Source organism: Pseudophryne corroboree, chromosome 5, assembly GCF_028390025.1.
Source record: "Pseudophryne corroboree isolate aPseCor3 chromosome 5, aPseCor3.hap2, whole genome shotgun sequence".
Classification (NCBI taxonomy): Eukaryota; Metazoa; Chordata; class Amphibia; order Anura; family Myobatrachidae; genus Pseudophryne; species Pseudophryne corroboree.
In genome coordinates, this window is record NC_086448.1 from 684,567,781 (window position 1) to 684,590,665 (window position 22,885).

A 22,885-nucleotide genomic window follows, 5' to 3' on the forward strand; every position below is an offset into this window, starting at 1 on the left:
CTTGCTGTGAAAAATGCATCAACCTCTGCATCATGTGACTTTATATACAGATTCAGACTCATTCGCACACTGTCTCGTGAAGTGATTTTGTAATATATCCGATTAGGACAAAGATGCACATTTAAGCAAAAAAGATAGTCAGAGCCAGCCGAGTTGCACTCAGTGTGAAAAGGAGTCTGAATCTGTAAATGAAGTGCCACAATGATGTGGGTGCGGCTTCTTCTCACGCCAAGTTCGCTTGTGACCACTTGATTACATGTTTAAAACTAATTATTGTGGGATTAAAGTTGCAGTCTGGTATCTCTAGTAAAAACTGAGTTGTGCATCCAGGGTCGGACTGGCCCACAGGGGTACAGGGGAAACCACCGGTAGGCCCATTGCCTGGGGGCCCCTCCTTCTCTAGGTATCAGGTTCTAGACTGTGCACTTGAATTATATATTATACATATGTTACCTTATACTGCACAGGATTATGATGTAGTCTCTACACTACATTGCTGTCATTAATCTGGCACATTATCATGCATGCACTAGCATTCATTTCTATATAAATTATCAAGGAATCCAGACCAGGTACTCTCTAATGGTTAGCCAATCCTCTGTGGTGACAGGCCACACACCCTTTGGAGGCTGGCCACACCTCTAAGCAAGGGCCCCTACCACTGCATACCCCTGGTGGGCCCTTCATGCTCCAGTCCGACACTGTGTGCATTTGCAGTGGGAATAAGACGCACTGGGCATCTTGCGTCGTTATTGAGGACACCCCTGTATAATTAATTCTATTTTTTTTTTTTAAATAGACATTTCTTGTTGATTACATTATATACTTGACAACACTTACATTATCACATTATTGTGTGCTGTCAATCTTAAACAGGCATCAAATGGTGTAGGTATTAAAATGGCAGGATACACCTTATAATTGAATCACTGTTTTTAATGCACTATAATTATAATTACACTTTATTAGGAAGAGGCAGGATGTAGACAGAGAAAGACAATACAATGACATCTCCATCTTAACATAAAATATACCAATTACTGATCCAAAGTGCTACATGCATGCACTGAAAACATAGAAATCCTGATACATATGTCACTTAAATAATCAGATGCCAATCAGATTGGCAAAAAATCCTATCAGTAGATAAGACCAGTGTGCCAACGGGTTTTCGCCCACCCTCAATGATTTAGTCCTACATGGGGGTGGCCAAACTAGATATAGAGCATTGGAGTTGAGCTCTCCCAACTGCCGGTCACTATACCGATGCTGGGATGTCTTTGAGATGCCCGGGGTGATGGGATGGGGCGAGCGAGTGGGAATAGTTCCTGCTAATTGGCATGCCAACTTTTGGAATTGTGAGGGGGCGGGATCCCGGCGTCTGTGTTGTGACGGACGGTCTCCTGACCGCCGGTCACATAACTATATCCCATCTCAAAGCATAGACTAAGCCACTAGATCTGTCCTTTTAGAGTTAGTATAGGCCATTATGAGACCTTGATAAAAACCAAACTAAAATAAGAGTCAAATGACTTCATAACGTCAGGCTAAGTTGTTTATCACAGTTACCCCAATATACACCACAAAGCTGTTATCTGAAAACATTGGCGTCTCAGATCAGAGAAGAGGTGTGCTGCATCCGAGGGCAACAAAAATAAACGATGCTGCCTGTAGAAGCTATATCCAGAAAGATATAGAAATAGACAGTATATAGAAGCCAATATAAAAAAAGGTTCCACAAACCCATAAAGAAAACTTCCTTGGCCAGTAGCTGTGTGAGACGTGCTAATTTTACTGCATCCAGAAACATACACTGACTAATCAAGGGTCATTAGCTACAAGGCAAAGCAATAAGACACAATGGTAACAAAGCTTCATACAGTGTAATAGTAAAGTTAGGAACTTCCTTATATCTACACCAAACTGTAATATTCGGAACAGCCAATGGGGATTTGTGTGGATAGGGTATGGATGGTTGTACAGGCTAACATGTTAAAGCTGAGAGATTTTAACAACATCACCCATAACCACACTTCCATATTATTATTACACAGTAAAGGAAAGTGAATAAACACTTTTAAATCTTGAAGGAAAATGGTATTGCTGATTCCTAATGTTGGACATTCACAAGTCTCTTAAACTCTTCCTCACAATTATCTCTGTGCTGAATGTCACAGAAAGGAATCATGAGACACAAGGCATTTATAGATAATAGGGGCTATATTACTCAATACTAAAGAAAATACAATTCATGTTTTCATCACACAGAATATGAGAATACTGTAAGACAAAACAGTTATTTTAGAATGTACTAAATCAAGTCAATAGACCAGTGGTTCCCAAACTGTGTGCCTAGGCACCCTGGGGTGCCTCAGGACAATTGCAGGGGTGCCTTGGATTGGTGGTCCAGGACAAATGTAAATTGTTTATGATCAGTGTAACAGGCAAAACCAGTGCAGGTGGCTGCCAATCATAATATGTGGACAAACAGAAGTAATTCCTGTCCCACACCACACAATTGAACCTAAGGATGACCTATAAACACAATTTACTTCATTTAATATTTATTCTAAATCTCTCAATAAAAAATGTTTGGCCTAGGGGTGCCGTGAAAAAAATTCTGATACTCTAGAACGCCGTGATTCAAAAAAGTTTGGGAACCACTGCAATAGACAGTTCTGAATGATCTGAACAATTATGAGGAAAGTCACAGACTAATAGTGCAGGCTATGAGTAACCTTTGGCACATTTTCCATTATTGGCAGAAAAGTGCAGGTACAGTATGAGTCACTGAGCACCAGGGTTCAGCGACAGCTGGAAAGCCAAAGGTTCCTAAAATTTCATTGAAAACCGTCGTCCAACATAAATAGGCTGACGCTGTGTTATAACATTTTACTAACCCACAGAGCTTTGAGGGAAGTTCTAACATTTATTTAGATTTCCAAGACAGGACACATTTGCCAGAAGTCGCACAATTGCTCGATGATCAGAGTCTGTGTCTGGAGACCGGCCATTCCCCGCAATCATTTCCTCTCTAAGATGATACCACATCCTGTCTCAGATTGTGAGATGATATGGTGTATCATAATTTACTGTTGGGATGTAGTCTAAGCACAATTAAAGTAATCAGACTACGTAACACTGTTCATTGTCTATTGATAGTGAACCTGTTACCTAAACTAAAATCTGTAAGATTGCTTCTTATCAATCGGGAACCAGTATTATCATAGACACTGCAGACATTTACTGGAATCATAGTGATCAAGCTGGTTCAAAGCGGATAGTCCACTCCTATACTGTCGCCTAGGTGAGCATGTTTAATTACAGTTTCACAATTGTTTCCCATTAAGAGAGGATAAACAGCAAGTTAATAAAAAAAAAATATATAGTAAAAATATTATTAAAGTATATCACTCAGAATATTTATCCACTATATTACAAGCCGCTTTGTTAATAGTGCAGAGCATTTTAGCAAATGTGAGCAAACAATAAAATAAGTTTAGTAAATTAGTACATAAATAGAAACAAAGAAAAAAAACAGTGATATAAAACAGTAGTGGTTTATCTTCCTTTACAAAAATAGTTTGAGAACATGAAAATATTACACTCCTTCAATTAATCTCATCACATACTAGCACAAACACAAGTCAGTTACACAATGGTATGAAAATAATACTCAGTATAAAAGGAATGGCAGGACACCCCACAGTATATTGGTAGCAGTGACTATGGGGCATGGCGTGGGCTTAAGAATGCATCTTGGCTCTCCTTCATGTGACAGGATCCTGAACACTTGCTGTGCTTGCGTTTATATGGCGGGCAGAGTCCTGCGCTGTTGCTGCGTGAGCTCTGGGTGCCATACGTCCACAATAAATATCAGACGGAAAGAGTCCGCTTCCTGCCACACCTCATGTTCAAAAGAGTCATCAAATATCAGTACTTTGCCTTCTTCCCATGTCCTACAAAACAAAAACATCAAGTTACATAGATTTCAATCTCTGCTTAACGTTTACGTTCAATTAGGTTCTTTCTACAGGACATAATACAGTATACAAATATCACTCTTAAGAAATGCAATTTGCGAACTCAAAATTTTTGATCCAATTTTTTCATGCATACACAAATTTCTATTCTGTAAACACAGTAAACAATCAACAAGTCTAATTACAATGTTATATACAAGCTAAGGTACACTTAATTTTTTTTTAACACATTTTTGGCTTTCACTCAGTGAACCTGCCCCCTCAAACATTCTTTCTGGACAGGGAACAGCTTAGGGCAGGAAATCTCAAACACTATCCTCAAGCTTCACTAACTAGTCATGTTTTGTGGATTTCTGTCTTTGGAAGCAGGGAAGATAATTACTGACCCAGTTAAATACAGATGTGTCCTCATACAGTATTGCTGCAGTTGCGCCAAATATCCCTTCTGAGAATAGTAGGCAGGCATGCTGTCACCAGTGCTGAGAATAGTAGGCAGGCATGCTGTCACCAGTGCTGAGAATAGTGTCGAAGTCAAAAATATTACATAGAAAGAACAATCAAACTAAACAGACTAATGACTCATCATGAATGAGAAAGTTCCCTCCCCCAAAACTAGATAACACATTACAGAGACACACAGTGGGCAGTGGCTGTTTTGTCCCAGACGATGATGGAGGTGCTACTAGACCAGTTCCTGCATGATTTTACAGAGAGAGAGAGAGAGTGATATGGAGGGACAAATTTATATGAGAAAGATATGGTAATTGTATCGCTGTAACTGTATGTATTTTGTATTAACTGCTTACTGTATGAGTTGTAACCATGTAACTATAGGTATACTGTACATTGTAATATATTGAATCCGTATCCTTTTAATAACAAATATATACATCAATGAGCTTTGGAACTCAGATAATGTGTGGGTGTATTGTTTTCTCTTATGGGATGCAGTGTTTTGCTATGTATAGCGCACATTCATGGCACATGGTAATAAGAGGTGCAGGCGTTTACAATATATATTAGAGCGAGCATTTTAAATATTTGTTAGAAAGCAATTTGGTATTTACAGATGGGGGCTCGTCCGGGATATCATGGTCTTAATGATGCACTGTACATTACAAACGCGGTTGTGATCGACCGGCTCCGATGGACGCATCGCGACGCTGATGAATAACATCCACGTGTATTGTTGTGTTATCAGTAAGCCAATGATATGAAATTTCAAGGGACAATGTGTTTCTCATAAAATTTAAGATGCTAAAATGTATTTTTATTGTTGCAAAACAAAGTTCAAATAAGTCATATTGTGTTTGATTCAGATTGGATTGTTTATCTGTTAAGTAGGTTTAAAAGTACATTTAAAATACATATATATATAATATTATTATAATTATGTGTATATTTATATCAGTGTATGTTCTGCAAGATAGCTATCCAATCTGAATCATATCATTTAAATTATAGATTATTGCAGTCATTATAGATCTGTGTGAAACCGGATACATTTGTTGCTATATAGTTAAAACTGAAATAACAGTGTTTAAGGAAGTAAATATAAAGCACAACATGCAAGTCTGGCCTGGTCGTTAAAAGTTTATACAGGGGAAAAAAACTGGGTGTTGTGTTAAGTGAGCGATTATAGTTAGTATTGCTCACATTTATAGAGACTGTGTGGTTTGTTGAATTGCGGAAGTACGGTTTTGTACACGTGTCTCGGACAAAGTACAGGACTGCGCACGCAGCGTAAAAGACACGCACGGTCGCGTGTTTACGCAAAGTGCGTAAGAGTGCGGGCGCTAAGTACAAATTACACAATAGTGTCGTTTAGTTAAAAGGTGGGACAGTAGCCATGCTACAATAGCACAAAACTACCCGGTTTCTAAAGCAGATTAGTATAAAACTTTTGTTTAAACTGTATTGCCTCTGGGGATAAAGCTGTCAATCAGAATGAGTGAAAAATTTCTGTACAGAAAAACAAAGTGTATTTGAGTGAGCGAACGTAGGAGTGAGTGGATTTGAACCCCGGAAATCGGGTCCCGTGGTACACCAAGTAAGTGGAGGCTTGGTGGCGTGAGGCGGCTGACTCACGTTAATATAGATTGAAATACGCAAATCATGAGGAGATTTGCAGAGGAGCGTAATAGGGAATTGTGCATTGTGTAGTAAAAAGGTTTTTTGTTACACTCCGGCTGAAGGGTCGCAGTTTGTACATCGACCCGTGGTTGTACGGCAGATAGGTAACAAGTACCTATACGCTGTGCGATTGGACCGCGCGTTTGTGGGTGCGATATATAGCGCTACTTGATACCCCTTTACGAGCTTCTGCGTAAAATCGCGGTATCATTAGCGCTGTGTAGAGCATACGCAAGCGTGATTTGTGTATAAGTGCATAGGGAGTTTTCGCTGGTCTCTCTCAGGAAAATCTCCAGCGGCGGATATTTGCTGGAAAAGGTAAGTCACTCCTAACACTTCCAGTAAATAGAAACCAATAGGGCCTCACTGGGTATGCGGTGTTCACTATTGGAGTGAGTCGTGGTACTCAGCGGAGAAGGAGCGAGTGAAAGCGCTAGGTGTCTTTCACCGTCTATTTGCGGTGTGCATTGGGGATTGCATTTATTGGCAAAAAGTCCGCGATGGGATCCAATTGCACAAGCAGTGGGCGTTTGGTAGCTAGGGTTCAGGCTGAAGAAGTGGGATTGAGAAGGTCAGAATTGCGACCGAGAGGGTCAGCAAGGTTTATTATGTGTGAAAAATATGGTTCACACACGGAGACTTTTTGCAATGAATGGTTACGTATGACTGACATTCCCTAGGGTGGGCAGCTTTGAACCAGAGGTACTGCAGAATGTAAGCAGTAAAATATGTCTTCTTAAATCCAGAAAACAAAGGGTCAGAAATAAAAATTGTTTAAACCTGTGGCAGCAAGAGGGATTGGTGAATTTGATCCTAAGGTATTGCAGGTGGTATGTCTAACAAAAGTCATATAAGACAAGAATGGAAATATAAGAACTGTTTGAACTTGTAGCAACAAAAAACAAGTAGGGAAAAAAAAGAGAATGCAAGTACACCGCCATATGTAGATGTGGAAGCAGTTACGGCCAGCAAACAAACTATAGAAAATAATAAAAACATGAAAAATATGACTGTAACCTATATATGTACTAATGAATGTTGAAGTTTTATTTAGGAGGAGAAGGTGACCTGATTGTTTTCAGCCATTTCTCATGTACCCAGAGGAGTATCCAACCGGTAAAAGAAGAGCAGTAGCCTGTGGGGGAAGTGGCTGAGACCAGTGGAACAGGTAAGTATGGTATCATTCGTGTACATATATATTAAAACCCAAAAATAAAACAAAAAAATCAAGAAAGTAACGTCAAAAATGGAGAAAAACCTGTCCGCACATTAGTATTTGCCAGTAGGAAAGCGGACAGAGACGAGGTAACCCTCGGGTATTTCTTTCAGTTACCATATAAGAAGTATTCATTCCTAGTAATGCCCCTAGTCAAGTTGAGCTCGGAAATGTTTGTTGGACCATGTACAGACCCTTAATACGGGATGAGAAGGATTGAATTAATACTTCGCATGACCTAGAAGCTTGTTAAACTTTTTTTTTTTTTGTCTCTTGCAGTAATAGAAAACTCTCCATCTGGATAAGATCACTGGTAAACACTAATTCGGTAAATGGGAGGTGGCTGTCTCTGTGCTAATGGACGGGCTCAATAAGGCATTGAGGGCAGGGTGGATATAGAATAGAAGCGCTCAACACTCACTGACCCTGTGATCTAAAATTAATAACAACCAAGGTGTCCTTGGGGATTTTTTTGAATGTAAAAATATATTTATTATAATACAGTAAAAATTGTACAATGAACCAAATCTATATCTTATCATAAAACCCTTTATCCTCACTGCAATTCTATTGCCAAGAGCTATTCTACATTCACATCAAATTGCAGATGTCAGCTAGATAACTAGCAGCAATATAGTGGTAACAATTGTTGCAATCAGATCTTCAGGCTATCTATTCAACAATGTTGAGTGTATATTCAGACACAATTGTTACGATGTAAAGAAAAGAATTAATGGATGTAGAATGCACTCACTCGCTCTGAATTCAAGAGCTATGTTATGTAACGTCTCAGAGTTCCAGGAGCCGATGACAGGTGTTGGTGAAATAATTGATTACCTCTCCGGTAGGTTGGCTGGTCCCGAGCGTCCTCGGGTAAAGCCAGAAAACTCAAATGAAGCTGCAGAATTTTGAAGCACTGGCCGTGCTAGCCGGGGTCCCACTGTTAAACCTGCTGTCCCTGGGCGTGCACCGCCCGTTGCAGTCTGTGGGGAAGAACAGGTGTGTGACTGCTGTTGGAGGGAACCCGCTGCAGAGAGAGTACCTTGGTGGAACGCCTCGATCTCCCTGGACTGGCACCGTCCGTAGGATATGTGGGGGAGAGAGACTGCTGGTGACCACTGGCACTGTGCGGAGAGGAAATTCGGCTGTGTCCTGTCCTGGCTATCGTGCTGATTAATCCCGTGGGAAATGTAGAAGAGCCGTCCGGAGAGTGTCAGAGACAATGATCGGTCAGTGAGGCAACCGGGGGAGGAGTCCTGACGCGTTTCGTCACGTGACCCGTGACTTTTTTTGAAAAAGTCACGGGTCACGTGACGAAACGCGTCAGGACTCCTCCCCCGGTTGCCTCACTGACCGATCATTGTCTCTGACACTCTCCGGACGGCTCTGCTACATTTCCCACGGGATTAATCAGCACGATAGCCAGGACAGGACACAGCCGAATTTCCTCTCCGCACAGTGCCAGTGGTCACCAGCAGTCTCTCTCCCCCACATATCCTACGGACGGTGCCAGTCCAGGGAGATCGAGGCGTTCCACCAAGGTACTCTCTCTGCAGCGGGTTCCCTCCAACAGCAGTCACACACCTGTTCTTCCCCACAGACTGCAACGGGCGGTGCACGCCCAGGGACAGCAGGTTTAACAGTGGGACCCCGGCTAGCACGGCCAGTGCTTCAAAATTCTGCAGCTTCATTTGAGTTTTCTGGCTTTACCCGAGGACGCTCGGGACCAGCCAACCTACCGGAGAGGTAATCAATTATTTCACCAACACCTGTCATCGGCTCCTGGAACTCTGAGACGTTACATAACATAGCTCTTGAATTCAGAGCGAGTGAGTGCATTCTACATCCATTAATTCTTTTCTTTACATCGTAACAATTGTGTCTGAATATACACTCAACATTGTTGAATAGATAGCCTGAAGATCTGATTGCAACAATTGTTACCACTATATTGCTGCTAGTTATCTAGCTGACATCTGCAATTTGATGTGAATGTAGAATAGCTCTTGGCAATAGAATTGCAGTGAGGATAAAGGGTTTTATGATAAGATATAGATTTGGTTCATTGTACAATTTTTACTGTATTATAATAAATATATTTTTACATTCAAAAAAATCCCCAAGGACACCTTGGTTGTTATTAATTTTAGATCACAGGGTCAGTGAGTGTTGAGCGCTTCTATTCTATATCCACTTTTCTTTAGTTTATCAATCTAGGAGTAACTCACTACTCCTTATAGAAGCGCACACACCTCTGACACTTGGGATCTTATTTTCAAGTTATAAGCTATTTCGCTTAATTTATTAGAGGAATAGAGACACATCGGCGCAGCAAAATTTCTCTTCTTCTTTCATTGAGGGCAGGGTGCAGACTTCTTTGCAAAATTGGAAAGGGGTCACAGTAGCTAATCTTAGAAAGTGTGCTATTGAACATCACAAGAATAGTGCTAGGCGCAGAGAACAACAGGTGGAGAGGTTGAGGACGGTAAGTATACTAGCACATACAGGAAAGACCCATCAGTCCAAACCCCAGATCCCTAATGGTCAATAATATGTTACTCTTGTAGGAAGGAAGGGCATTTTGCCAGAGATTGTAGGAGTACTAGAATACATAGTCAATATAGACCCCCTAGACAGAAAACACAAGCCACACTATTAAACACATAGACGAGACCAAGGGACATATAGTAAGGAATCACGAGCCATATAGAAAACACAGATTCGGGCAATGGGAGTAACAGGAACGGTGAAACAATACCCTTTGAGTAGACCTGCAGAGATTACGATAGGGCCCTTGCAAACCAAACATTCTTTTCTCTAACGTCCTAGTGGATGCTGGGGACTCCGTCAGGACCATGGGGAATAGCGGGCTCCGCAGGAGACAGGGCACATCTAAAAAAGCTTTTAGGTCACATGGTGTGTACTGGCTCCTCCCCCTATGACCCTCCTCCAAGCCTCAGTTAGGTTTTTGTGCCCGTCCGAGAAGGGTGCAATCTAGGTGGCTCTCTTAAAGAGCTGTTTAGAAAAGTTTTTTTTTAGGTTTCATTCAGTGATTCCTGCTGGCAACAGGATCACTGCAACGAGGGACTTAGGGGAGAGATCTCCAACTCACCTGCGTGCAGGATGGATTGGGATCTTAGGCTACTGGACACTGAGCTCTAGAGGGAGTCGGAACACAGGTCAGCCTGGGGTTCGTCCCGGAGCCGCGCCGCCGATCCCCCTTACAGACGCTGAAGAAGACGGCAGAACGGAGGTCCGGAAACAGGCGGCAGAAGACTTCACAGTCTTCATGAAGGTAGCGCACAGCACTGCAGCTGTGCGCCATTGTTGTCACACGGCTCACTGACCTAGTCACGGAGGGTGCAGGGCGCTGCTGGGGGCGCCCTGGGCAGCAATATAAGTACCTTATTGGCAAAATAGATACATCACATATAGCCATTAAGGCTATATGTATGTATTTTAACCCAGGCCAGTTCTTAAAAACCGGGAGAAAAAGCCCGCCGAAAAGGGGGCGGAGCTTATTCTCCTCAGCACACAGCGCCATTTTCCCTCACAGAAAGGCTGAGGGGAAGGCTCCCATGCTCTCCCCTGCACTGCACTACAGAAACAGGGTTAAAACAGAGAGGGGGGGCACTGATTTGGCGATATAAATATATATTAAATGCTATAAGGGAGGAACACTTTTATAAAGGTTGTCCCTGTATAATTATAGCATTTTGGTGTGTGCTGGCAAACTCTCCCTCTGTCTCCCCAAAGGGCTAGTGGGTCCTGTCCTCTATCAGAGCATTCCCTGTGTGTGTGCTGTATGTCGGTACGTGTGTGTCGACATGTATGAGGAAAATGTTGGTGAGGAGGCGGAGCAAATTGCCTGTAATGGTGATGTCACTCTCTAGGGAGTCGACACCGGAATGGATGGCTTACTTGTGGAAGTACGTGATCATGTCAACACGCTGCGAGCCGGTTGACGACATGAGACGACCGGCAAACAAATTAGTACCTGTCCAGGCGTCTCAGACACCGTCAGGGGCTTGTAAAAACGCCCATTTACCTCACGGACACTGACTCCAGTGTCGACGGTGAAGAAACAAACGTATTTTCCTTTAGGGCCACACGTTACATGTTAAGGGCATGAAGGAGGTGTTACATATTTCTGATACTACAAGTACCACAAATAAGGGTATTTTGTAGGGTGTGAATAAACTACTTGTAGTTTTGCCTGAATCAGATAAATTAAATGAAGTGTGTGATGATACGTGGGGTTCCTCCGATAGAAAGTTATGGGCGGTATACCCTTTCCCGCCAGAAGTAAGGGCGAGTTGGGAAACACACCTTAGGGTGGATAAGGCGCTCACACGCTTATAAAAACAAGTGGCGTTACCGTCTCCAGATACGGCCGCCCTCAAGGAGCCAGCTGATAGGAAGCTGAAAAATAGCCTAAGAAGTATATACACACATACTGGTGTTATACTACGACCAGCAATCGCCTCAGACTGGATGTGCAGCGCTGAGGGGGCTTGGTCGGATTTCCTGACTGAAAATTTTGATACCCTTGACAGGGACAAGATTTTATTGTCTATAGAGCATTTTAAGGATGCATTTCTATATATGCGTGATGCGCAGAGGGATATTTGCATTCTGGCATCAAGAGTAAATGTGATGTCCATATCTGCCAGACGAAGACACGACAGTGGTCAGGTGAGGCAGATTCCAGACGGCACATGGAAGTATTGCCGTATAAAGGGGCGGTCCATCGGACCTGGTGGCCATGGCAACAGCTGAAAAATCCACTTTTTGTTCCCCGAGTCACATCTCAGCAGAAAAGGACACAGTCTTTTCAGTCTCAGTCCTTTCGTCCCCATACGGGCAGGCGGGCAAAGGCCAGTCATATCTGCCCAGGGGTAGAGGAACGGGAAGAAGACTGCAGCAAGCAGCCCATTCCCAGGAACAGAAGCCCTTCACAGCTTCTGCCAAGTCCGCAGCATGACGCTGGGGCAGTACAAGCGGACTCAGGTGCGGTAGGGGGTCATCTCAAGAGTTTCAGCACGCAGTGGGCTCACTCGCAAGGGGACTCCTGGATCCTACATGTAGTATCCCAGGTGTACATTGGAAATTCGAGACGTCTCCTCCTCACAAGTTTCGGAAGTCTGTTTTACCAACGTCTACCTCCGACAGGGAGGCAGTATTGGAAACAATTCACAGGCTGTATTCCCAGCAGGTGATAATCAAAGTACCCCTCCTACAACAAGGGAGGGGGTATTATTCCACACTATATTGTGGTACTGAAGCCAAACGGCTCGGTGAGATCTGAAATATTTGAACACTTACATACAAGCGTTCAAATCAAGATGGAGTCACTCAGAGCAGTGATAGCGAACCAGGAAGAAGGGGACGAGATGGTGTCACTGGATATCAGGGACATTTACCTACATGTCCAAATTTGCCCTTCTCACCAAGGGTACTTCAGGTTCGTGGTACAGAACTGTCACTATCAGTTCAGACGCTGCCGTTTGGATTGTCCACGGCGCCCCGGGTCTTTACCAAGGTAATGGCCGAAATGATGATTCTTCTTAAAAGAAACTTGGACGCTTTCCTGATAAGGGCAAGGTCCAGAGAACAGTTGGAGGTCGGAGTAGCACTATCTTTAATAGTTCTACGACAGCACGAGTGGATTCTAAATATTCCAAAATCGTAGCTTTTCCGAGGACACGTCTACTGTTCCTAGGGATGATTCTGGACACAGTCCAGAAAAAGGTGTTTCTCCCAGAGGAGAAAGCCAGGGAGTTATCCGAGCTAATCGGGATCCTCCTAAAACCAGGAAAAGTGTCAGTGCATCATTGCACAAGAGTCCTGGTAAAAATGGTGGCTTATTACGAAGCAATTCCATTCGGCAGATTTCACGCAAGAACTCTTCAGTGGGATCTGCTGGACAAATGGTCCGGATCGCATCTTCAGATGCATCAGCGGATAACCCTATATCCAAGGACAAGGGTGTCTCTCCTGTGGTGATTAACAGAGTGCTCATCTTCTAGAGGGCCACAGATTCAGCATTCAGGATTGGATGCTGGTGACCACGGAGGCCAGCCTGAGAGGCTGGGGAGCAGTTACACAGGGAAAAAATTTCCAGGAAAGTGTGATCAAGTCTGGAGAATTCTCTCCACATAGATGGAGCTAAGAGCAAAATTATAAGGCTCTAAACTTAGCAAGACCTCTGCTTCAAGGTCAGCCGGTATTGATCCAGTGGGATAACATCACGGCAGTCGCCCACGTAAACAGAAAGGGCGACACAAGAAGCTGGAGGGCAGTGAAAAAACTGCAAGGATTTTTCGCTAGGCGGAAAATCATGTGATAGCACTGTCAGCAGTGTTCTCTCCGGGAGTGGACGACTGGGAAGCAGACTTCCTCAGCAGGCATGACTTCCACCTGGGAGAGTGGGAACTTCATAGGGAAGTTTTTCCGCATGATTGTGAGCCATTGGCAAAGACCAAAGGTGGAAATGATGGCGTCCCGCCCGAACAAAAAACGGGACAGGTATTGCGCCAGGTCATGAGACCTTCAGGCGATAGCTGTGGATGTCCTGGTAACACCGTGGGTGTAACAGTCGGTGTATGTGTTCCCTCCTCTGCTTCTCATAACCAAGGTATTGAGAATTATAAGACATAGAGGAGTATGAACTATACTCGTGACTCCGGATTGGCCAAGAGGGACTTGGTACCCGGAACTTCAAGAGATGCTCACAGAGGACTAAGGGCCTGGGGAGCTAAGAAGGGACTTGCTTCAGCAGGTACCATGTCTATTCCAAGACTTACCGCGGCTGCGTTTGCCGGCATGGCGGTTGAATGCCGGATCCTGAAGGAAAAAGGCATTCCATAAGAGGTCATACCTACCCTGGTCAAAGCCAGGAAGGAGGTGACCGCACAACGTCATCACCACATGTGGTGAAAATATGTTGCGTGGGTGAGGCCAGGAAGGCCCCACGAAGAAAATTCAACTAGGTCGATTTCTACACTTCCTGAAAACAGGAGTGTTTTGAGCCTAAAATTGGGGTTCTTTAAGGTTTTAAGTTTCGGCCCTGTAGAATTTCTTCCGAAAAGAATTGACTTCAGTTCCTGAAGTCCAGATTGTCAAGGGAGTATTGCATATACACCCCTTTTTGTGCCTCTAGTGGCACCGTGGGATCTCAACATAGTGTTGGGATTCCTTAAAATCATATTGGTTTGAACCGCTCAAATCTGTGGATTTGAAATATATCACATGGAAAGTGAACATGCTGTTGACCAATATCTCACATGGACAGTGACCATGCTGTTGGTCCTGGCCTCGGCCAGGCGATTGTCAGAATGGGCGGCTTTGTCTTACAAAAGCCCATATTTAATTTTCCATTCGGACAGGGCAGAACTGGGACTCGTCTCCAGTTTTCTTCCTAAGGGGGTGTCAGGGTTTTCACCTGAAACAACCTATTATGGTGCCTGCGGCTTCTAGGAACTTGGAGGACTCCAGGTTACTAGACGTTGTCAGGACCCTAAAAATATATATATATATATATATAGTTTAGGACGGCTGGAGTCAGAAAGTCTGACTTGCTGTTTATATTGTATGCACCCAACAAGATGGGTGCTCCTGCGTCTAAACAGACGATTGCACGTTGGATCTGTAGCACAATCCAACTTGCACATTCTGTGGCAGGCGTGCCACAGCCTAAATCTGTAAAGGCCCACTCCACTAGGAAAGTGGGCGCATCTTGGGCGGCTGCCCGAGGGGTCTCGGCATTACAACTTTGCCGAGCAGCTACGTGGTCAGGGGAGAACACGTTTGTAAAATTTTACAAATTTGATACTCTGGCTAAGGAGGACCTGGAGTTCTCTCATTCGGTGCTGCAGAGTCATCCGCACTCTCCCGCCCGTTTGGGAGCTTTGGTATAATCCCCATGGTCCTGACGGAGTCCCCAGCATCCACTAGGACGTTAGAGAAAATAAGAATTTACTTACCGATAATTCTATTTCTCGTAGTCCGTAGTGGATGCTGGGCGCCCATCCCAAGTGCGGATTGTCTGCAATGCTTGTACATAGTTATTGTTACAAAAAAATCGGGTTATTCTTGTTGTGAGCCATCTTTTCAGAGGCTACTTCGTTTTGTTATCATACTGTTAACTGGGTTCAGATCACAAGTGGTACGGTGTGATTGGTGTGGCTGGTATGAGTCTTACCCGGGATTCAAGATCCTTCCTTATTGTGTACGCTCGTCCGGGCACAGTACCTAGCTGAGGCTTGGAGGAGGGTCATAGGGGGAGGAGCCAGTACACACCATGTGACCTAAAAGCTTTTTTAGATGTGCCCTGTCTCCTGCGGAGCCCGCTATTCCCCATGGTCCTGACGGAGTCCCCAGCATCCACTACGGACTACGAGAAAATAAGATTTTACTTACCGATAAATCTATTTCTCGGAGTCCGTAGTGGATGCTGGGGTTCCTGAAAGGACCATGGGGGGATAGCGGCTCCGCAGGAGACAGGGCACAAAAAGTAAAGCTTTTCCAGATCAGGTGGTGTGCAATGGCTCCTCCCCCTATGACCCTCCTCCAGACTCCAGTTAGGTACTGTGCCCGGACGAGCGTACACAATAAGGGAGGATTTTGAATCCCGGGTAAGACTCACACCAGCCACACCAATCACACCGTACAACCTGTGATCTAAACCCAGTTAACAGCATGATAACAGCGGAGCCTCTGAAAGATGGCTTCCTTCAACAATAACCCGAATTAGTTAACAATAACTATGTACAATTTATGCAGATAATCCGCACTTGGGATGGGCGCCCAGCATCCACTACGGACTCCGAGAAATAGATTTATCGGTAAGTAAAATCTTATTTTCTCTATCGTCCTAGTGGATGCTGGGGTTCCTGAAAGGACCATGGGGATTATACCAAAGCTCCCAAACGGGCGGGAGAGTGCGGATGACTCTGCAGCACCGAATGAGAGAACTCCAGGTCCTCCTTAGCCAGAGTATCAAATTTGTAAAATTTTACAAACGTGTTCTCCCCTGACCACGTAGCTGCTCGGCAAAGTTGTAATGCCGAGACCCCTCGGGCAGCCGCCCAAGATGAGCCCACCTTCCTTGTGGAGTGGGCCTTTACAGATTTAGGCTGTGGCAGGCCTGCCACAGAATGTGCAAGTTGGATTGTGCTACAGATCCAACGAGCAATCGTCTGCTTAGACGCAGGAGCACCCATCTTGTTGGGTGCATACAATATAAACAACGAGTCAGATTTTCTGACTCCAGCTGTCCTTGCAATATATATTTTTAATGCTCTGACAACGTCCAGTAACTTGGAGTCCTCCAAGTCACTTGTAGCCGCAGGCACTACAATAGGCTGGTTCAGATGAAATGCTGACACCACCTTAGGGAGAAAATGCGGACGAGTCCGCAGTTCTGCCCTGTCCGAATGGAAAATCAGATATGGGCTTTTGTAAGATAAAGCTGCCAATTCTGATACTCTCCTGGCAGAAGCCAGGGCTAGAAGCATGGTCACTTTCCAAGTGAGATATTTCAAATCCACCTTTTTTAGTGGTTCAAACCAATGAGATTTTAGAAAGTCCAAAACCACATTGAGATCCCACGGTGCCACTGGAGGCACCACAGGAGGCTGTATATGCAGCACTCCCTTAACAAAGGTCTGGACTTCAGGGACTGAAGCCAATTCTTTTTGAAAGAAAATCGACAGGGCCGAAATTTGAACCTTAATAGATCCCAATTTGAGACCCATAGACAATCCTGATTGCAGGAAATGTAGGAATCGACCCAGTTGAAATTCCTCCGTCGGAGCACTCCGATCTTCGCACCACGCAACATATTTTCGCCAAATTCGGTGATAATGTTGCACGGTTACTTCCTTCCTTGCTTTAATCAAAGTAGGAATGACTTCTTCCGGCATGCCTTTTTCCTTTAGGATCCGGCGTTCAACCGCCATGCCGTCAAACGCAGCCGCGGTAAGTCTTGAAACAGACAGGGACCCTGCTGAAGCAAGTCCCTCCTTAGAGGTAGAGGCCACGGATCTTCCGTGATCATCTCTTGAAGTTCCGGGTACCAAGTCCTTCTTGGCCAATCCGGAACCACTAGTATCGTTCTTACGCCTCTTTGCCGTATAATTCTCAATACTTTTGGTATGAGAGGCAGAGGAGGAAACACATACACCGACTGGTACACCCAAGGCGTTACCAGCGCGTCCACAGCTATTGCCTGCGGATCTCTTGACCTGGCGCAATACCTGTCCAGTTTTTTGTTGAGGCGAGACGCCATCATGTCCATCATTGGTCTTTCCCAACGGGTTACCAGCATGTGGAAGACTTCTGGATGAAGTCCCCACTCTCCCGGGTGAAGATCGTGTCTGCTGAGGAAGTCTGCTTCCCAGTTGTCCACTCCCGGGATGAACACTGCTGACAGTGCTATCACATGATTCTCTGCCCAGCGAAGAATCCTTGCAGCTTCTGCCATTGCACTCCTGCTTCTTGTGCCGCCCTGTCTGTTCACATGGGCGACTGCCGTGATGTTGTCCGACTGGATCAACACCGGTTTTCCCTGAAGCAGAGGTTCTGCCTGGCTTAGAGCATTGTATATTGCTCTTAGTTCCAGAATGTTTATGTGAAGAGACGTTTCCAGACTCGTCCATACTCCCTGGAAGTTTCTTCCTTGTGTGACTGCTCCCCAGCCTCTCAGGCTGGCGTCTGTGGTCACCAGGATCCAATCCTGTATGCCGAATCTGCGGCCCTCCAATAGATGAGGACTCTGCAACCACCACAGAAGAGACACCCTTGTCCTTGGAGACAGGGTTATCCGTAGGTGCATCTGAAGATGCGACCCTGACCATTTGTCCAACAGATCCCTTTGGAAAATTCTTGCGTGGAATCTGCCGAATGGAATTGCTTCGTAAGAAGCCACCATTTTTCCCAGGACTCTTGTGCATTGATGTACAGACACCTTTCCTGGTTTTAGGAGGTTCCTGACAAGCTCGGATAACTCCTTGGCTTTTTCCTCCGGGAGAAAAACCTTTTTCTGAACCGTGTCCAGAATCATCCCTAGGAACAGCAGCCGAGTTGTCGGCATTAACTGGGATTTTGGAATATTCAGAATCCACCCGTGCTGTTTTAGCACTTCTTGAGACAGTGCTAATCCCATCTCTAGCTGTTCTCTGGACCTTGCCCTTATTAGGAGATCGTCCAAGTATGGGATAATTAATATGCCTTTTCTTCGAAGAAGAATCATCATCTCGGCCATTACCTTTGTAAAGATCCGAGGTGCCGTGGACAATCCGAACGGCAGCGTCTGAAACTGATAGTGACAGTTTTGTACAACGAACCTGAGGTACCCCTGGTGTGAGGGGTAAATTGGAACGTGGAGATACGCATCCTTGATGTCCAAGGATACCATAAAGTCCCCCTCTTCCAGGTTCGCTATCACTGCTCTGAGTGACTCCATCTTGAACTTGAATTTCTTTATGTACAGGTTCAAGGACTTCAGATTTAGAATAGGCCTTACCGAGCCATCCGGCTTCGGTACCACAAAAAGAGTGGAATAATACCCCTTCCCTTGTTGTAGAAGAGGTACCTTGACTATCACCTGCTGAGAGTACAGCTTGTGAATGGCTTCCAAAACCGTCTCCCTTTCGGAGGGGGACGTTGGTAAAGCAGACTTCAGGAAACGGCGAGGTGGATCTGTCTCTAATTCCAACCTGTACCCTTGAGATATTATCTGCAGGATCCAGGGATCTACCTGCGAGTGAGCCCACTGCGCGCTGTAATTTTTGAGACGACCGCCCACCGTCCCCGAGTCCGCTTGAGAAGCCCCAGCGTCATGCTGAGGCTTTTGTAGAAGCCGGGGAGGGCTTCTGTTCCTGGGAAGGAGCTGCGTGTTGCTGTCTCTTCCCTCGACCTCTGCCTCGTGGCAGATATGAATAGCCCTTTGCTCTCTTATTTTTAAAGGAACGAAAGGGCTGCGGTTGAAAAGTCGGTGCCTTTTTATGTTGGGGAGTGACTTGAGGTAGAAAGGTGGATTTCCCGGCTGTAGCCGTGGCCACCAAATCTGATAGACCGACTCCAAATAACTCCTCCCCTTTATACGGCAAAACTTCCATATGCCGTTTTGAATCCGCATCGCCTGTCCACTGTCGCGTCCATAAAGCTCTTCTGGCCGAAATGGACATAGCACTTACCCGTGATGCCAGTGTGCAGATATCCCTCTGTGCATCACGCATATAAAGAAATGCATCCTTTATTTGTTCTAACGACAGTAAAATATTGTCCCTGTCCAGGGTATCAATATTTTCAATCAGGGACTCTGACCAAACTACCCCAGCACTGCACATCCAGGCAGTCGCTACAGCTGGTCGTAGTATAACACCTGCATGTGTGTATATACTTTTTTGGATATTTTCCATCCTCCTATCTGATGGATCTTTAAGTGCGGCCGTCTCAGGAGAGGGTAACGCCACTTGTTTAGATAAGCGTGTTAGCGCCTTGTCCACCCTAGGAGGTGTTTCCCAGCGCTCCCTAACCTCTGGCGGGAAAGGGTATAATGCCAATAATTTCTTTGAAATTATCAGCTTTTTATCAGGGGCAACCCACGCTTCATTACACACGTCATTTAATTCTTCTGATTCAGGAAAAACTATAGGTAGTTTTTTCATACCCCACATAATACCCTGTTTAATGGTACCTGTAGTATCAGCTAAATGTAACGCCTCCTTCATTGCCAAAATCATATAACGTGTGGCCCTACTGGAAAATACGGTTGATTCGTCACCGTCACCACTGGAGTCAGTGCCTGTGTCTGGGTCTGTGTCGACCGACTGAGGCAAAGGGCGTTTCACAGCCCCTGACGGTGTTTGAGTCGCCTGGACAGGCACTAATTGATTGTCCGGCCGCCTCATGTCGTCAAACGACTGCTTTAGCGTGTTGACACTATCCCGTAGTTCCATAAATAAAGGCATCCATTCTGGTGTCGACTCCCTAGGGGGTGACATCCTCATATTTGGCAATTGCTCCGCCTCCACACCAATATCGTCCTCATACATGTCGACACACACGTACCGACACACAGCAGACACACAGGGAATGCTCCTAACGAAGACAGGACCCACTAGCCCTTTGGGGAGACAGAGGGAGAGTTTGCCAGCACACACCAAAAGCGCTATATATATATCAGGGATAGCCTTATAATAAGTGCTCCCTTATAGCTGCTTTGTTATATCAAAATATCGCCATAAATTTGCCCCCCCCCTCTCTGTTTTACCCTGTTTCTGTAGTGCAGTGCAGGGGAGAGACTTGGGAGCCGTCCTGACCAGCGGAGCTGTGAGAGGAAATGGCGCCGTGTGCTGAGGAGATAGGCCCCGCCCCTTTTCTGGCGGGCTCGTCTCCCGCTATTTAGAGAAATCAGGCAGGGGTTAAATATCTCCATATAGCCTCTAGGGGCTATATGTGAGGTATTTTTAGCCTTTATATAGGTTACATTTGCCTCCCAGGGCGCCCCCCCCCAGCGCCCTGCACCCTCAGTGACCGCGTGTGAAGTGTGCTGAGAGGAAAATGGCGCACAGCTGCAGTGCTGTGCGCTACCTTTAGAAGACTGCAGGAGTCTTCAGCCGCCGATTCTGGACCTCTTCTGACTTCAGCATCTGCAAGGGGGCCGGCGGCGCGGCTCCGGTGACCATCCAGGCTGTACCTGTGATCGTCTCTCTGGAGCTTGATGTCCAGTAGCCAAGAAGCCAATCCATCCTGCACGCAGGTGAGTTGACTCCTTCTCCCCTCAGTCCCTCGCTGCAGTGATCCTGTTGCCAGCAGGAATCACTGTAAAATAAAAAACCTAGCTAAACTTTTTCTAAGCAGCTCTTTAGGAGAGCCACCTAGATTGCACCCTTCTCGGCCGGGCACAAAAATCTAACTGGAGTCTGGAGGAGGGTCATAGGGGGAGGAGCCAGTGCACACCACCTGATCTGGAAAAGCTTTACTTTTTGTGCCCTGTCTCCTGCGGAGCCGCTATCCCCCCATGGTCCTTTCAGGAACCCCAGCATCCACTAGGACGATAGAGAAATAGAATTATCGGTAAGTAAATTCTTATTTTCTGCTGGCTGCATCGGCTCCGACTAATCTACTTGGCAGAGACTTATTGTGTAAAATGCGGTGTGTCATATATTGTACTCCTGAGGGTGCCTTCTTGGATATACCTGAGAACCATGCTCAAGAAGTACAAGATAAACTCGACACCCCTCAAAGGCTAATGTCGCATTCTACTGTCTAGATGCATGTCCATCACAGGTAGAGGAAATGATCTCACAGATACCAGGTTCCCTATGAACTTAGGATGGACAGGACACTGGATTGGTGGCTGGGATAGTCCCAATAGCGATACGATAAACACAGAATTTTTTTTTAAGGGGAGTAGACCAAGTAGAGAATCACTTCCCCGCAGTGCCCAATCCAGTTGTCAAAATTTTATAAAATCTTCTCCACCTCTACAAACTCATCTGTCACCAACCTCTATTTTGTTTCTCTACAGTTTCCTCTACATCTTTTGCATTCACACAGGGTGGTACAATACATGGACCAAAGTACAGTTCAAACTCCACATGCCTAGGTCCTTCAGAGTTCTGCCTAAACCCAGTATATCGCAACAGCACGATAACACCAGTATTACTGCAGTGTGCCTTGTCATGCACAAAGGGTGGAGAATGGGAATACTGGTGAAGGGAAATTTTGTATAGACACTGATATGCCTGTTGGTGAATGGCAAACCTGACATTTTTCTTTTTCATTTTCTCCTTCTTTCTCTCCTCTAGAGATATTTTTTTTTCTTTTCTTTTTTGAGTTATGCTCATGATACTCTACATTGCAAACACACAACAGTTAAATTAAGATACAAATATCTGTTCCCTACAGGAAAAGGAGGTCTGGAAGTCGAAGGGGTATGGTTAGGAGTCCCCAGGACTCTGGAGAGGTGGACACGGTAAGCCAGTGGCCCCCAGAGCACATCTCCCAAGCCTAGCTGAGGCGGCATATGGTCTGACTCACCTAGGGTAAGGAAGGTATGTGCAAGCTGGTAAGAGCCTACTGGAGTGCACCAGGGTTTTCTTCTCATGCAGGTGAGAAAGCAATGACCTGTCTTACTTGCTTGAGGAAGAATATTGGTGAGGCAATACCAACAGAGCCATCCCATATCCCTCCTGCAGACGGATCTTTTCAGGAAATACAAATCGACTTCGTACAGTTAACACCCTTTAGGAATTATTGTTATGTATTGGTGTGCACTGATATTTTCTCAAACTGGGTAGAGGCATTTCCTGCTGCCACGGATGCTGCTGTGTTTACCGGAAAAAAAAATTGACCAGAAATTTGTGTGTAGATAATGGTACCCCTAGAAGTAGGAGCAAAGCTTGAAATTGTACTATTGTGATCATAGATACTGCCACTAGTATTATGTAGCATCGGAACCACTCCCAGATCTTCACTCCACGAATCACCCTCTTCGAAATTTGTTTTTGTTTTTGTTTTGGTATTTGTGTTTTTTTTGTTG

The 22,885-nt window shown here is 45.1% G+C and overlaps 1 protein-coding gene across 1 annotated transcript in view; it reads right to left on the minus strand.

The window, feature by feature from the left end:
* Nucleotides 1-915: 915 nt before the first annotated feature.
* ASPH (aspartate beta-hydroxylase) overlaps nucleotides 916-22,885 on the minus strand; it is a 452,693-nt gene continuing 430,723 nt past the window's right edge. Inside the window, exon 30 of the mRNA XM_063925233.1 lies at nucleotides 916-3,959. Coding sequence (XP_063781303.1) covers nucleotides 3,809-3,959 — 151 coding nt within the window. The 3' untranslated portion in view covers nucleotides 916-3,808. The remainder of the gene's footprint in view (nucleotides 3,960-22,885) is intronic.